This window comes from Fusarium graminearum, chromosome 1 (assembly GCF_000240135.3).
Source record: "Fusarium graminearum PH-1 chromosome 1, whole genome shotgun sequence".
Taxonomy (NCBI): domain Eukaryota; kingdom Fungi; phylum Ascomycota; class Sordariomycetes; order Hypocreales; family Nectriaceae; genus Fusarium; species Fusarium graminearum.
Window position 1 is genome coordinate 4,806,574 of NC_026474.1, and position 15,312 is coordinate 4,821,885.

A 15,312-nucleotide genomic window follows, 5' to 3' on the forward strand; every position below is an offset into this window, starting at 1 on the left:
GCATCATACCTTTAAAGTACCTGCTTATAAAGTGTGCGAAACAGTAAGATTTGAAAGTAATGAATCATGAATGGTATATTCTCGAGGTAGGCATTTAGTCATCTAAATTACCCATTAATCGACGACCTGAACGCCATGCAATGCCCTTCCATGCCTTTTGTAACCCTATTGAAGTTTTCTCCAAGATCTTGCCGCATACTTTTATTTCTCTGTTGCCAAAACCATCTTCTCTCTCTCACCTCGTCGCCTCTCGAATTGCTTCTTGGAATGGCGACGCTCGTTCTCTTCGCGGCGCTTGATGCTCTTGAGCTCCTCAGATTTAATCTGGCCAGCCTTCTTGAGCACCTTGGGTACGTGACGGTGACGATGAATACGACGGACTTCAGGCATGTGCTGGTATCGCTCGATAAGAGCATCGTTGTACTCCAGAGCCTGGCGCTGACGAGCGGACTTGACACCCTCACGGCGCGAGGCGTTGGCACGCCAAAGTCGCACGTTGCCATCGTCGGAGCCAGAGAGAATGTATCGAGCGTCAGGGGTCCAGCGAGCCGCCGTCACACGCTGCATGCGCTTGGTGTGGTAGATATCTCGAGAGTGACCGCTATCACGGTTCCAGAGACGTACGGTTCGGTCCCAGGAGGCAGACACAAGCTCTTCGCCGGTTGGGGACCACTCCACGTCCATCACAGCTGCCACGTGATCTTTCAGAATGTTGAGAGCGCGATCCATTTTTCTCATGTCGAATAGGTATATTTGGTGATCTTCATTAGCCACAGCCAAGTTAAAGGCTTCCATAGGTGACCAAGAAAGGCGGTTGCTGGCGAACTTCAAAACGGTCTTTGTGACAGGAGTGGAAGTACGAAGGTCGTAAATCACAATGGAGCGATCGTTGGAGCAAGATCCCAAGATTGATGTCTCGACTTGGTTGAAAGCAACGTCGGTGATGGTGTCAACGGATGTGGGCCACTTGAGCACTTCGGGAGCGGCAGTGTGTCGTTCAAGATCGTAGATGTGGATAGCACTCGAAGCAGCAGCAAAGGAGTTGTTGGAACGGTGATGCGACAGGCTGGTGAAAGCACCGGATCCAAGCCATGAAGATATAGGCGCCGCATTGCTGGGTGTGTTATAAGGGTCAAAAAGCTTGACTGTTTTATCGGCGGCACAAGTCAAGAGCTTCTGATCGCGGGTCCATGTTATACCCTTGACGATGTTCTCGTGCGCTGAGGCATGCCAGATCTCATCTCGATCGGCCAGATTCCACACCTTGACAATACCATCACCAGCGCCGGAAGCGACATGGTCCAGTGAGTTGGGATCCTTGGCCATAGAGTAGACACCGTCGACATGGCCGTTTCCTAGTTGCCCAATGAAAGGCTGGGCATGCATTCGCTCAAGCTTAACGGCATTGAGGGCTCTCTGGTATTCTCGTGCGCGTTCGAAAGGGTGCAGAGCGGAATCGAGGTTGCGTGGTTGTTTGGTAACATCTGAGCCGGCGACTTGTTGTGTCGAGGCGGAGCGAGTGAGAGCCTTGATCTTCATGTTGAAAGACCTCGTATATTTTGAGATTTGCTACTCTTGAGGCTGTTATTTTTGGCGTGCAGCAATACACTATCGATCTCTGCAAAGGAAAAAGAGCAGTGAGTGGCTAACAGTATTACCCCAGAAGTGAAGCTATCAATATTTTTTTTTGTTATCGTTCGAGCATCCTTGCCCATACGGGCCGATAAGAGCGGGATTACTAATAGTCCGTCACCGAGCCAGGTACAGAATACAGTTCAGCAGATCGCATATGCAACTCTAAGGTCAGGGCTTCAGTTCGCATTGTTGCGAAAACTCACCCTCTTTGTTCACCTGCACCCATTTTTCTCGCCCTTTGCACAATTACGCTCTGAAACACCGGGCATACGCCAATTTTTTATTCTAGTTCCTACACCACGCGACTATCACGGTCTTCACTCGTAGATTCTTTTAGGCGCGCAGTCGCCCAGGAATATGGACGGGATGGATTACGATCCTATGGTGATGGACGGGGAGCCCGAGCAGCCCCAAGTGAAGATCTCTGCGGTATGAGAAGACTCGCGAGCCTTTCTGCTTTCGGGGGACACTCAACTGATGTAACTTGATACGACCCAGGCCGACCACATGCATGTCGATTTCGAGCTCTCTAAGACGAACCTCTCTTTCGCCAATGCCGTGCGACGAGTCATCCAGGCCGAGGTGCCCACAATTGCTATTGACCTGGTCGAGATCGAGACCAACAGCTCCGTGCTAGCTGACGAGTTCATCGCCCACCGCCTGGGTCTTATCCCCCTCGATTCAAAAGGAGTTGCCGAGCTCAACTACTCACGAGACTGCGACTGTGAGCAATATTGCGAACAGTGCAGCGTAACTCTTACACTACACGCCAAGTGCACGTCCGACGAGATTATGAAAGTTTATGCGCGTGATCTGGTAGTCGATGGACGACATGGAAATTCGGTGGGAAGTCCTATGATTATGGACCCCGAGGGGTATGGCTGCCTGATTGCGAAGCTGCGCAAGCATCAGGAGCTGAAGATCAGCTGCATTGCGAAAAAGGGAATCGCAAAGGAGCACGCCAAGTGGATGCCTACGTCTGCTGTTGGCTTTGAGTATGATCCTCACAACAAGTTGAACCACATTGATTGGTGGTTCGAGAACGACACAGATCCAGCTGTTGAATGGTAAGCATACCAGCTAGACTTGGAATGATAGAAGACTAACATGACAATCTCAGGCCCAAGAGCAAATACGCTCAGTGGGAGGATGCTCCTCAAGAGGGCGAGCCTTTTGATTACGATGCCGTCCCCAACAGGTTCTACTTCGAGGTCGAGTCATCAGGGAGCATGGAGCCTGATCAGATTGTGCGGGAAGGCATTAGAGTTCTGCAACAGAAGATTGGCGGTCTGCTCAAGGGGCTGGATCCTAGAAAGTACGGCGGAGACGAGGCCGACTTCGACGGACCCCGAAGTCCAGACATGAACATGGAAGGAGGCACCACGCCATGGCAAGATGGAGGCTACACCACGCCGTATGGTGGTGGTGGCGGCCAGACGGCGTACGGAGGCGGTGGTATGACAGCTTATGGAACAACACCATATGGAGGATCTTGGCAGTAAGAGCGAGAGGCGTTTCACGGGTATAGTCACTTCGTAATCAAAGACGGTTTGGCAGTCTAAAGATCAATCAGGTTTGCAACAATTTTAAAACAACCAAGCATAGTACAATCATAGAATGGATTAATTTCAGGAAGCAAAAATCTCATAACGCACCCCGTTCTATCTAGATAGTATTTTGTGTATGTAGAAGCAGAAAATGCTAGCCTATCCACCTTGTCCCGTTCTATATGTTGAGTTGTATGATATACAAACCAGTTCCTCTTGTAAGAGATGGAGCCGGGAAATCTCGAATTCCAAAGCAGAAATGGCACAGTCACCGCCTTTTAGTGACAAAATGACAAAAAACACAACGCCGAAATATGCCCGTCTTCTCCATGGTCTATAATGCCGTCTATAGGTTCGCGTCTAAGCCTTGCACCTTGCGGTATGCCTTGCGGTGCATTTCTAGGAAGACAAATGTGCAGATGGTTTGACTGGCGAGTGTCAGTTGAGAGTCTGAGTCCGAGAAAAAGGTTAACCTACGGTCCAAGTCTGAGGAAACTGGGAACCCAGCCCTTGAACATCCACATAAGGCCGTCAGTTCGGTGAATGTCGCGAATCAAGTGCAGAACTCCGTGGTCATGCGTCGAAGACATGACGCGAGTCTTGATAACATCAACAGGACTTGTGATGGTAGCAGCAACAAAACCAGCAATGAACGAAGCGGTGAAGTGAGTCTTGAGGTTATCCTCCATGGGCGTGTACTTGAGCAGCAGACTCTTTGAGATATCGTAACTGGCGAGTTGACCGGCTGTCATGAACATGGCACGACTACTGTTTGGCAACCAGCCACGGAACATGCTCTTGGGTCCTTCTTCGCGCGCCATGCGAACCATGCCGTCAAACGCATGGCGGTAGTTTCGACGCTCGGCGTGGGGAAGCGCAGCATCGTGCTGCATGCGCACATTAAGTACATCGGCAAAGTTTCCAGCAATGCCGCCTACGAAACCAGAGCCAGCGGCGAGGCCAACGAGAGTCGCAAACGATGGGTCACGACCTTCGTTACGGCGTGTAATGCGCGTCTTGAGCTCTTCGTAGACGCCGAATCGGACGGTAGAATACGACATCTGGCGCAGCAACGAGGCTGAGATACCACTGTAGAGACCGAGGGGGCCGTCATTGCGGAGGATGTGGACAAAGGTGCCGACCATGTTCTTGGGCGCATTGCCAGTGCGCATTTGAAGACGAACCTAGAAAGAGTGTGAGGAGTTGCTATACACTGAATGGGAGGTTCTCAAGCTTTACCTTGACTACCAAAGACTCAATGTCAGCCCATGTTGATCAACATGATAAGACAAACGCAGGATATTCAAGACATACCTAGATCCAAAGGATGGGTAACGCAGGCAGCCATACTACTGGCACTTCCTCCGAACCAAAAAGGATATCTTATCATCGCCTTCTTCGCATCGGCCGTCACTTTTGCAGGCGTTGACGCCTCCGTAGTTTTGCTCATGGTCTCTTGAGCGGTAGCCATGACGTGCTGGGACTTGGTTTCAGAGACCAAGTCCGATCTAAGTTTGAACGGGGGAGGGGGAAGCGAATTTTTAAACTTGGACTACCTATCTAAAGTTAAGCTCTTGGATCAACGTCGATCGAGTGCGGGTGCCATAGTACGGTGGCCGACTGTCAAGATTGTGACAAGATGTGGGAACAAGAATGTAAAATACGATCAAGGATAAGACGGTGCAAAAAAAAAAAAGTTCGGTTATTCTGACAACAAGGGTATGTAGTATGTACTTTGTACTACGCTGCAACTCCGTTATCCTCAGCTATTTCTACTTCTCTCATCGCTATTAACTGATTAATTGGCCCGGTGTTTAGCTTTATAGCCGCAGTATCGGAGCGGCATCGGCTGTCAAGTTACCGAGAACAGGGGATATCATATCGTGCAGTTCTGTTTTGCGCTAGTTGGCAGCTGAGCTGAGACTTTGGAGAAGTTGGAGTCGTGTCTGGGTTGCTTCCATGTGAATTATATTCGGAGCCGCTGTAAGGCCGAGACCCGAACTTTTTGCAGTTTCGGTGATACTGTGCGACTTGTCGTGGAACCATCCTCGGAACTCAGTCTTTTAGCTCCCCTAGACTTGCTTGACTAGCCATTGGCGTCTTCTACGTGGTCCGGCCGGCCTGTAATGTAATTGTCGAGCTTCACAAGTTTTCAAAAATGAGACTCTGCGTCCAGGGCATGCGCTGCCTGAGGGCTTCTACCCCACGAATCGTCCAGCTTCCCCGGAGCTCCGTACTGCTGCGAACTGCTTGCGCTACGAGAGCCTACTCGTCGGGTCGGTCTTGTTCCAGTCAATCACTCGCATGGATGTCTCGCTGACTGGCTTGACCGTGTTGCAGTACCCCCGACGGGATCTTCAGACTCCGTGACTATCCGTGGACAAACTATTAAGACTGACCCGGAGTGGTTCAATGTGCCCAACAATGTTCTCGAGGCCACATCGAGGAAACTTCACCTGCTCAAAGATCACCCAGTGTCTATTACCCGCCAGATAATGCAGTCCAACTTCCCCGAACCAACCTTTAAGTATTACAATGAGTTCAGCCCCGTTGTGTCGACGAAGCAGAACTTCGACTCGCTCGGATTCCCTGTAAACCACCCTGGCCGCGCCCTGTCCGATACATATTATATCAACAGCGAAACACTCTTGCGAACACATACAAGCGCCCACCAGGCCGATAGGTTCCGGGGTAACGAAAGCGCCGGCTACCTTGTCTCGGCCGATGTGTACAGACGAGATGCCATTGACCGAAGTCACTACCCCGTTTTCCACCAGATGGAGGGCGCCATGTCTTGGGATCGTACCAAGGTTCCAAACGGTGATGTTGCTGCGGCTGTGTGGAAGGACTTTGAGAAGCTGCCCGTTCATGGAGTCAAGGTGGACGACCCCAACCCTGTCATGCACCCCGAGCGCAATCCTCTCCAAGATGCGCATCACACAGCTGCTGAGGCCGAGGCCATTGGTGCTCATCTCAAGAGGTCGTTGGAAAACATGGTCGTCGACATCTTCTCTCGAGCCAAGACTACTGCGCTCAAGGAGGACCCCAATTTTGTGGATGAGCCGCTCCAGATGAGATGGGTTGAGGCTTACTTTCCCTTTACCAGCCCCTCTTGGGAGCTGGAAGTCTACTATGCTGGAGACTGGCTTGAAGTGCTAGGATGCGGTGTTGTCAATCAGGATATCTACATCAATGCTGGTGTACCTAACCAATTGGGCTGGGCGTTTGGCATCGGCATTGACCGCATTGCAATGCTGTTGTTCAAGATCCCGGATATTCGCCTGTTCTGGTCAAAAGACAAGCGCTTCCTGTCACAGTTTGAGGGCGTCACCGACAACCTAGACAAAATCAAGCGTTTCGTCCCATTTTCCAAATACCCCCCTTGCCCCAAGGACGTGTCTTTCTGGCTTAGCTCGACGACAGCAGCGGGTGGCAACACCAAGGGAACATTCCACGAAAACGACGTGATGGAAATCGTCCGCAACGTGGCAGGTGACGTGGTTGAGGATGTTCGACTGATTGACGAGTTCACTCATCCCAAGACGGGACGCAAGAGCATGGCGTATCGCATCGTGTACCGCAGTCTGGAGCGGACTCTGACTAACGATGAGGCTGTGGCTTTCCATGAAGATGTTCGTCAAGCTCTGGTCAAGGAGTTGGGCGTTGAGCTTCGATAGACTAGGCTCGATGTGAGCGTAGATCAGTCAGGCTGATCTAACGTGCGGAGCTCATGATCAGCTTGACATGGTAGCTTGGACTTGGACCTGAACCTGGACCCCTTGACAAGACTTGAGGCTGTATAATATATTGATGTATACTAGTCGTATTGCATAGTGCCTTGAATGCAAGAATCGGCACGAAGAACTTGTGCCCGCGGGCTGAGCTTTCTGGCGTAGTCAAATTACGTTACCACCGGCCGTACCTGATAGCGTAGGCTCAGGAGCAGGTTATGATAGTGTATGAGAGCTGCTGCGCCATCAGTCAAATGACAGTCTCGACATCCACGATGGGGCATGAGACTGTCAATAGCTAAGCCACATGCCATCATGCTTGGAGAATCATTCAACGGCTTTGAGCAAGTGACGTTGTTTTCCATCTGAGCCACGTCTGGCCCTTGCATAAAAGTGAGCTGCCTCCCGATGGGGCGGTACAGTATGGAGATGAGACGAGACAGGACAGGGGTGGTATAAGTGGCTTGTGCGTGTCGTGGCGTTGAGTTGGTCCGTGGCGTTAGGCTCCAGTATTTTGTTGAACAGCAGTATTGGCAAATAAAGCAACCTCGGTAAGGAGAATTCACTATCGCTATAGGAATTAGTTCATAGATGAGACAATTAATATCACTCGATTGTCGATCAGCATTCAATCAGGGTATACTCTATAGTGAGCATGCACTGTTGAAAAGGATCTTGGACATGCTATGATCTATGTATGTATTGATAACAGGGTAATCTGCTGAATCCCAGACCTCAAATTATCGAAAAGTCGAGTTTGTGGGATAAAAGATAATAAATTAAGTATTGTCCAAAGTTCTTTGCAGTGCCAAAGCTACTAATTGGTTTCCATATCGGGAAGGTATAGCAAGACTATTTTGACTCTAGTTGGTGTTCTTCCTTGCAGGGACTTTGTTGTCTGTATGTCACTGCTAAATACAGGGTATATACTAGGCATGTAAAGCTTGGCAATGCTGTGCCGTTGGGGTCGATTCGGGTAGGTACACTGGCATGATTGAGGATGATCTAAATAATATAAAGGCAAACAGTGCTGTGCCGGCTTGAGGCGCATAGAGTTCGCTTGGTCAAAAGGAAATCACTTGACTTGAGGGGCGTTTCTAGGGACTCAATGTCTAGACAAGTTGCCTCTTTCGCTTGTATCAAGATGTGGATAGTTGCAGAGTTGGCAAAAGTGACGACATTGATGATAGTTGTAAAGGATAGCCAAGGCCTCACTCACGAGGACCCGCTCGGTAAACATACTCCATATCCCGAGCTGGGGTTATGGTTAGTACTATCCCCTTCTAGGAAGACCCAATCCCCCAATGCGACTCTCCTAGTTCGTTATAGTACGAGGGCGGATGTCTACCACAATCTCGTTAGAGAGGATGCGGCTGTATAGCCATTGAACGGAAGCTGAAGCTTTTGATACAGCCCTCAGAGAGATTGAAAGCTTGGAAACTAGCACGGACATCGGATAAGCTTAGGACATCACAGGGCAACAAAAATGCGGGCTAAGCTATGTATTCGGGAGTCTCGGACGGAGAAGGACTAAGCTTGTTCAGAGGCGGCAGGATGGGAATGTTTTGTTATTGTTTCTCTCGTCTCCTCTTGCACAGCCCCCTTCGGAGTTTAGAGAGTCGCTATGAGCTGTAACTGGCTGCGCCTGACTTGCAGCTGTGGGGGATCCTTGCGATTAGATAGGAATCCTGGGAGTTTGTGTGTCTGGGGAGCTGGGACAGATAGTATCCTCAGTAGAATGGTGTTGGATGCTGTTCATTCCGACTAGAAGAAGTTGTGTCAAAACTCGGAGGCATAAATAACAGGTATATACAAGTAATACGAACAACAAGAGTGAATGAGTTCTTTCCAGAAATCATGCTATCCCTTTGATAGCAAAAGTCTATGGACGTTGATACATTGCATTAGTGCCATGCAACTTCACAGGGGTGGGTGTGTCAAACCCCAATAAGGGATTGGTCTTTGATGGACGATCCATGAGCGGTAAAACAGTAAATGGCTTGAATCGGGTTTGAAGATGAGGTTTCGAGACATGCCAAATTTGATACCAAGGCTGTGTGTGCGATGCGGCAACATGACAAGCCAGCGTTGATACTCTGCCCGCATTGCCTCTAAAACATCACTTGATAGAGTTTACTCAGCCAAGATACGACACCTTGGCGGTTGTCGAGAACTGTTCCTGGCATGACAAACTATAATTCTATGGAGACGGAACATGAGTCGAGAACGGCATTGGCATTTTCGAGACCCCTTTCGCGTACCTAGGTATCAAAACACAGCCTTCTCAAATCTCCTCAACAGAAAATCTAGTCCGAAGGGTCGTAAAACAGTAAGAGAAGAAAAAAGCTTAACGTTCTGGCCCCGGATCCAAGGACCCAAGGAATCGCCATCGCCATATCCGTGTAGGGAGGTTTCCAATCAACAGATGACGCCTCATTCGTTGGCGAAACAAAAGAATGGGGACCTTGCAGATGCACTGCCCCGTGCCTCCCAAGAACAGTGGAGTGAACCCCCTGTAGTCAAGGTACCGCTAGCCCTGCTTGGGGCCCGCTTGCTCTGTACGTGGCCACTGGATCATTGTGCACGAGTAGCAAAGTCCCCAGCCGCCGAGAGGCTTAGTAGGCGTCGTGTTGCAGCGCTTGGAGAATATGATGGAATTGCATCTAGTACATAATAGCCACCCAGTTCGCACATTTTGTTTCTATCATCTCAACTCACTCAGACAAAGACAGCAAGAAGCAAACAGTTGCACAGTTCCCTCAAGAACAACATTACAAACAACAAAAGATCGACAGGACCATCCGCCAGATCATACACTTTCCACAATATCTACACTATCTTAGTACTACATTAGTACTTTTAGAGCCAGCCAACAACTGCTGCTCTACTCACCTTCCATTCTACAATCACAACCATAACTACAACCACATTCAAAATGGAGAACTCACCGCAACACTCCCGATCTGCCTCTTCCGCCTCGCGCCGGTCAAACCGTTCAAACCTCTCTCTCGACCTCTCCAACCTTCCACCTATGACCCCGCCTACGCCTCCGTCAAACACTCTTCTCTTCACCAATCTCACCGACCCGGCCATCTTCCTCCCCGAGAACCTCGAGGTCATCCGCGACCTCATCACCCACTCTGCTCCCATCCATGCCTTTGCGCCCCTAAAATCCTTCCGTCGCATCGTCGTCTCCTTCTTTGACGAGCAGGCTGCCATCGCCGTCCGCCAGGTATGGGACAACGAGGCTATCATGGGCCAGCAGTGCCGTGTCTACTTTGGCATGGCCACTCCCGTCGACAAACGCGATGAGCATCTCGCTCTTCCTGACGCTGGAAAGCTCTTCTTCATCTCCCCCCCACCCAGCCCTCCCCACGGTTGGGAGATGCGCATGGAGGATGCGCCCAACAAGCTGGTTCACGCTGAGGATCTCGCCGATGCGCTCGCTAAGCTGCATCACCGCCCTGGACCTATGGACGAGGACCAAAACTCACCTGTGACTCCTCACGACTCTGCTCTACCAGGTCGCACACGCTCTCGCTCTTCCACTCTGATCTACAAGCCTGAAGAGAAGAGCAGCATGCCCGCTGTCATTGTTGATGACATGACAGATGAGCCTATCCAGTACAGCCCTATTGAGCAGTCCAAGCCCATCATGGCGCATACTGCTCGACCTCCTGTCGAGCTGATGCATCACGCCTAAGCTGGACACATTCATCAATGAACACGGTTTCTTTTACTTTGGCGTTTAAGGGTACAAATTACGGTTACTGGGGGTCGGCTGTCGGTCTACCTAGGTCTTCAATGAGCATTTCATCCTCTTAAGCATGGACAGTACAGGAGTTAGGAAAATACATATTTCATCGGTTTATTATCATGGAAACAAATGGAGGCAAATGCGCCACATAGGTACATGGCATTTGCCCAGCTGGCACAGTTGTATACTATAGCTAGTTGATTAATACTAGTTCTGAGCACAGAATTACACCATAACACATCCCACTTGCTGATTCCCATCATGCCTTGAATGAACTAATTTACAAACAGAATCTCGAGTCAAGCGATCAACATCTGATACTAGTCAGCCCAGACAAGGCTTTGCTGCGCCAAGACAGCCGACAACAAATGGCGCGGTACGGTCGATACGCCTACGAATCTGATGAGGCTCACCGCCGCCATGGCCCCAGCAACTGACCCAACTATAAGTACTGCCTTCTTCAAGGCGATCAAGAGTTTCGAGCCATTATCCGAGTCCGACAGCTTCGCCTCTGGTTCGGCGCCTACGCCCAGCTCTGTAAGCATACCAACACGTGGCAGATACTGGAATTCAAATATGCTTGATTTTTCAAGACCGCCCGCTTTTGTGTTTTGAATCATAAAATTGGCAAAGTGTTTGAACTTCTGTTGAGTGTGTGTTAGTCCGGTGCTCTGGCTTTGACCACATTGGGAATGAGGCTGAGTGAATACAACACCAAGAAGGGCTGACTGATCAGCGAACTGGAAGGTATACGTACTTGTTCTCGCTCCTTTTGCATATGAGTCGGCAGCCAGGGATAACTGTAACTCAACAAAAAGAAGAAAACAGACTGGAGCCATACAATAGCACGGAAGCGCCAGTCTGGCTTTTCAATTCCAAGCGCACCAGCCAGTTGGTCCCCGTTGAGCCTGTACGCATTAGCTGCAAGAACCTCTCTGGGCAGATGCAGTGGCGGAGCTCGAGCTTCTGCCGTGAGAATATTGTTTGCGAGTATTCGTGAGTTTTCTGACGGGGCTACTTCAGATACTGCGATGGACTCCCATAGAACCTTGGCTTGTTCTGGTGTGGCCATCCAGTCTGTAGGTGCTCCCAAAAGGTACCCGACATATCTCCATAGAGCGAGGTAATCAGCAGTTTGTTGCTGATTCAGATATATACCTTGTCGAGGAAGAGCAACGAAGACGATGGCGACTGAGTACACTGCAATAGTGCCTATTGTGTGTAAGTCGTTGATCGGCACTCCCCACTTCTCCATGTCAAAGTATCCTGGATTTTGTTGTTCGAGGTGCATAAGTCGTCTTCTGACTGAAGCATGCAAGAGCCTGACTCGCACTGAGGAGATATACCCCTTGCCGCCTGGCTTTATTGAGTCAATGTCTTCGACGACTTCCATGAAATGCTGTAGAGTTTCTAAGAGACGGCGTCTAGTGACGTTGACGCCGAAGCCTCCGGTTCGAGAAAGAGTCTCGACAACTCGGTATGCACCCATTCCGCCCAACAGGGACTGATACAGGAGCTTCAATAGTGTTAGTAAGAAGGTATATCATGAGAATGAATAGTAATAGCTGACCCCGAAGAGAACCTGGCCGCTGAACTGATACACCACCTGCTGTCCACGCTCAATCTGCTCCCAGTCTACCCATTCGGGGACTGTAGAGGCTTCTTTCCATAGCTGACCTAAGATTTCATCTGAATTGGCATATTTCTTCAGAAGCTCGTAAAGGTCTCTTTGTCCTGGGCCTGAGCCATGGGGACACTTCCACCCTTTGGAGCTAGGTGGGGAGAAGTAGTCCAGTCGATCCAAGGCATCTGTAGCTAGCTTGTCATATGAATATAGCAGATGATTAATCTCTGATCCAGTTTGATGATTGTGAGTCCAGTTAAACTTGTGACCCCAGACGTTTCTTGCGTCAACGAAATCTTGAGAATAGTAATGATCCATGATATCGATGTGAGTATATTAAGCAGTAACAAGAAATGTCACCCGCAGCAAAGGACGGGCAAGCTCTTAAGAACATGACTCTCTTCTATAGGAGACTTTTGCAGACTGGTGACGAGTATGATCTGATACATGACGATGGAGACTTGTTGGTAGTGAACACTCTCGGCAACCCAACTCCTTAACGAATAGTAGCACAGCATCATGAACTACTTCCCTGTCACTCGAGTTTCTATGCTGTTGGTGCACGAAGAAGTGGAACAAAGATACCGACAGGCCATCGCGATTTGCTTAAGATAGCTGCAGCCAGTACCCATCACACATGGATAAGTTCCGACGAAGACATTACTGAGGGTTGGCGAACAAAGACTAGAGGCGGTTGTGAGGATCGTGGGGCTCCTATCATGACAACTGTCGAGTCTCGCACATTCACACACTCTATCTTAGCTCAAGTATAAAGCAGTTATTGTTTTCTGATATGAACAAAAAGTAAAAATCCTATCATCTTGGTCATGTTCATGAAACTGGGGATCGTGATGAGAGCCTGGTACCTGGACGTTCAACTCCTCAAGGGCGGTTACTAACCACTTACCTCTTTTGTCATCCCGCTAATTAGCGAGCTGGGGAAACTCTTCCGAACCAATATCATAAATAAAATTCTGACACGCCAACTTGGCATTTCCAGTCTACCAGGGAAGGTATCGGTGTGGTTGAGGAAAAGTATATTCTACTTGCATGTGGTGCACAATCCTGCCCTCTGACAGACGTCCAATGACTTGCAGTTCGAAGCGGCGATACTCTTCTCTTGTAGACTAATAGAAGACTAACAAGATGATTCTACAATCTTTCAAGTTAGCGTGCGTGGAGTAGATCTCTGAGTTGCGTGGAGGATCGATGACCACGAGATCGAAGCGACATCGTTTATGTAGATCAACGGTGACGAGTTGCACTTGTCAGAACTGAAAATTTATCTCGATCCAGTGGTCTGGTTTTATACGGGAATAACTATGCTGGTAAAAGATGATGACGACTATATGATTGATGGACCAGGTATGATATGATAAAAATGACAACTGTAACTGGGTTCCAAATGGTGGATAAGTCAAAGAGTTGGGCCTCTTGAAAGATCGATTAAAATCTTGCATGATATGTACGTACTAAGAAAGGACATGATCATTTATGGAACAGTGAAATGTCTGATAGTCCATCTTGCACAAATATTCAAATGTACCATCTCGATGTTAATCAAACTATAACCTATTTTGCTGAAGCATCGTGTCTGTGGTGCCGGTACTGGGTAGCTGGTATAGCACCGAAAAGCGGCTCAATGAAAATCCGGACAATCTCCGATTTTCACGGCCCCACATTCGGACCCTTGGCTCGTCATGAAAGCCTCTTTTGTCTGTGGCTCAAATTTGGATCAACTTTTCTCAATAGCCATCCATGCTTTTGATCTGCAGCTGTTGGTTTAAGTTGTCATGATGAGTTGCACATGTCGAGCGACACCCTTGAAAATATTCGTCCAGGGACTATCTCAAGTTCACAGATTTGAGGCTTCCCCCTCGCTTGTTCGCCTTCCAATTCGTACCCGACCGGCACTTCAACAGAACAATTTCGCTTTTGCACGACAGGCCCGATCCCTACACTTTTCGAAAAATCTCTGTCAAGATGCTTCCGGCGCAGAAGCTGCTAAAGGAACTGAGACGGCGGACGACAACTCTCACAGAAATATAAACGATACATCTCGAGTGGGAGAAGAACAATCTATCGCCACAGTCGAGGCTCCGGATACCTGGAAAGCTACACCAAGCCTTAGCGAAAAAGCCCCAAAACGAAGAGAATACAAACTAGACAAAAAATCACGGACAGCATACAACCGAGGAGAGAATAATTTCAATGCTTCAGGCACTTTCAATGCATTTGACAAAACGACAGAACCCAGGAAACCACGTATTAAAGGCCCCTCCTCCAATCAACCACAATCTGGAGCCGCCTACTGGAAGGCCCAGAAAGCAGCTCTTAAGGAAAAGTTCCCCGAGGGCTGGAGACCGCGAAAGCGTCTCTCACCCGACGCACTGGCTGGTATCCGAGCCCTCAACGCCCAATTCCCTGACGTCTACACAACAGAGGCACTCGCAGAGAAGTTTGAGGTGGCGGCAGAGGCCATTCGTCGTATCTTGAAGAGCAAATGGGTGCCCAATTCTGTTGAGGAGGAATCACGACAGGAGCGTTGGTTCCGTCGCGGAAAGGACGTTTGGGAGTCGCGAGCTGCGCTGGGTATTAAGCCTCCACAGAAGTGGCGGCGCGAGGGCATTGCGCGAGATCCTAGTTACCATGACTGGAGGAAGGAGGCGGTCCAGAGGAACAGGACTCTGGCTGAAAAGGACGATTGGGATATCAAGCGAAGTTACAGTCCTCGGGCCAAGCGCACTTCTGCCCCCGGGGGTACTTATACCTCGCGGGTTGCACGAGAGAGGAAAGACACTTATACTCCCCGATCAGGAGGACGAGATGCTTAAAATGGACAACGTACGGCGAGCATGATGACGATATTTGCATATAGACCGGCGTCGGTGGACTGTATCATAGTTGTAAACTTACTCTACTATTCAAATGTAACATGATGGGTTTGAGCCAAGACTCTAGGGGAATCTCCATCATAGACTTTAAGAAGGGCCTGGATTGAGCTTCAGATGAATTTTC

At 49.3% G+C, this 15,312-nt stretch overlaps 7 protein-coding genes across 7 annotated transcripts; 4 read left to right on the forward strand and 3 right to left on the reverse strand.

The window, feature by feature from the left end:
* Positions 1 to 94: 94 nt before the first annotated feature.
* FGSG_01446 (uncharacterized protein) lies at positions 95 to 1,539 on the reverse strand (the record flags this gene model as incomplete). The annotated part of the gene is made up of 2 exons (XM_011318950.1): positions 95 to 165; positions 240 to 1,539. The coding sequence occupies 2 exons, from the start codon at positions 1,537 to 1,539 to the stop codon at positions 95 to 97; spliced, it is 1,371 nt and encodes a 456-aa protein (XP_011317252.1).
* A 462-nt stretch (positions 1,540 to 2,001) lies between these two features.
* FGSG_01447 (DNA-directed RNA polymerase II 33 kDa polypeptide) lies at positions 2,002 to 3,137 on the forward strand (the record flags this gene model as incomplete). Its single annotated transcript, XM_011318951.1, has 3 exons — positions 2,002 to 2,064; positions 2,134 to 2,702; positions 2,756 to 3,137. The coding sequence occupies 3 exons, from the start codon at positions 2,002 to 2,004 to the stop codon at positions 3,135 to 3,137; spliced, it is 1,014 nt and encodes a 337-aa protein (XP_011317253.1).
* Positions 3,138 to 3,313: 176 nt separating this feature from the next.
* On the reverse strand, positions 3,314 to 4,302 carry FGSG_01448 (uncharacterized protein). The gene is made up of 2 exons (XM_011318952.1): positions 3,660 to 4,302; positions 3,314 to 3,610 (listed from the first exon to the last, which is right to left on the reverse strand). Exons 1-2 carry the CDS (start codon positions 4,241 to 4,243, stop codon positions 3,529 to 3,531), a joined length of 666 nt encoding a protein of 221 aa, XP_011317254.1. The 5' UTR covers positions 4,244 to 4,302; the 3' UTR covers positions 3,314 to 3,528.
* A 1,038-nt stretch (positions 4,303 to 5,340) lies between these two features.
* FGSG_01449 (uncharacterized protein) lies at positions 5,341 to 6,859 on the forward strand (the record flags this gene model as incomplete). Its single annotated transcript, XM_011318953.1, has 2 exons — positions 5,341 to 5,458; positions 5,523 to 6,859. The coding sequence occupies 2 exons, from the start codon at positions 5,341 to 5,343 to the stop codon at positions 6,857 to 6,859; spliced, it is 1,455 nt and encodes a 484-aa protein (XP_011317255.1).
* Positions 6,860 to 9,634: 2,775 nt separating this feature from the next.
* FGSG_01450 (uncharacterized protein) lies at positions 9,635 to 10,927 on the forward strand. Its single transcript, XM_011318954.1, has one exon. The coding sequence runs from the start codon at positions 9,849 to 9,851 to the stop codon at positions 10,614 to 10,616; it is 768 nt and encodes a 255-aa protein (XP_011317256.1). The 5' UTR covers positions 9,635 to 9,848; the 3' UTR covers positions 10,617 to 10,927.
* A 42-nt stretch (positions 10,928 to 10,969) lies between these two features.
* Positions 10,970 to 12,612, reverse strand: FGSG_01451 (uncharacterized protein; the record flags this gene model as incomplete). The annotated part of the gene is made up of 4 exons (XM_011318955.1): positions 10,970 to 10,984; positions 11,084 to 11,314; positions 11,428 to 12,186; positions 12,241 to 12,612. 4 exons carry the CDS (start codon positions 12,610 to 12,612, stop codon positions 10,970 to 10,972), a joined length of 1,377 nt encoding a protein of 458 aa, XP_011317257.1.
* Positions 12,613 to 14,090: 1,478 nt separating this feature from the next.
* On the forward strand, positions 14,091 to 15,128 carry FGSG_01452 (uncharacterized protein; the record flags this gene model as incomplete). Its single annotated transcript, XM_011318956.1, has 1 exon — positions 14,091 to 15,128. The coding sequence occupies one exon, from the start codon at positions 14,091 to 14,093 to the stop codon at positions 15,126 to 15,128; it is 1,038 nt and encodes a 345-aa protein (XP_011317258.1).
* Positions 15,129 to 15,312: the final 184 nt, after the last annotated feature.

What these genes read in the sequence shown, in the direction of transcription:
- FGSG_01448 (XM_011318952.1), bottom strand. Translation starts at nt 4,243, where the DNA reads ATGTCGTATTCTACCGTCCGATTCGGCGTCTACGAAGAGCTCAAGACG. An exon ending in AGTTTCCTCAGACTTGGACC is followed by an intron (nt 3,611 to 3,659) that starts GTAGGTTAACCT and finishes GACACTCGCCAG; the next exon opens with TCAAACCATCTGCACATTTG.
- FGSG_01450 (XM_011318954.1), top strand. Translation starts at nt 9,849, where the DNA reads ATGGAGAACTCACCGCAACACTCCCGATCTGCCTCTTCCGCCTCGCGC.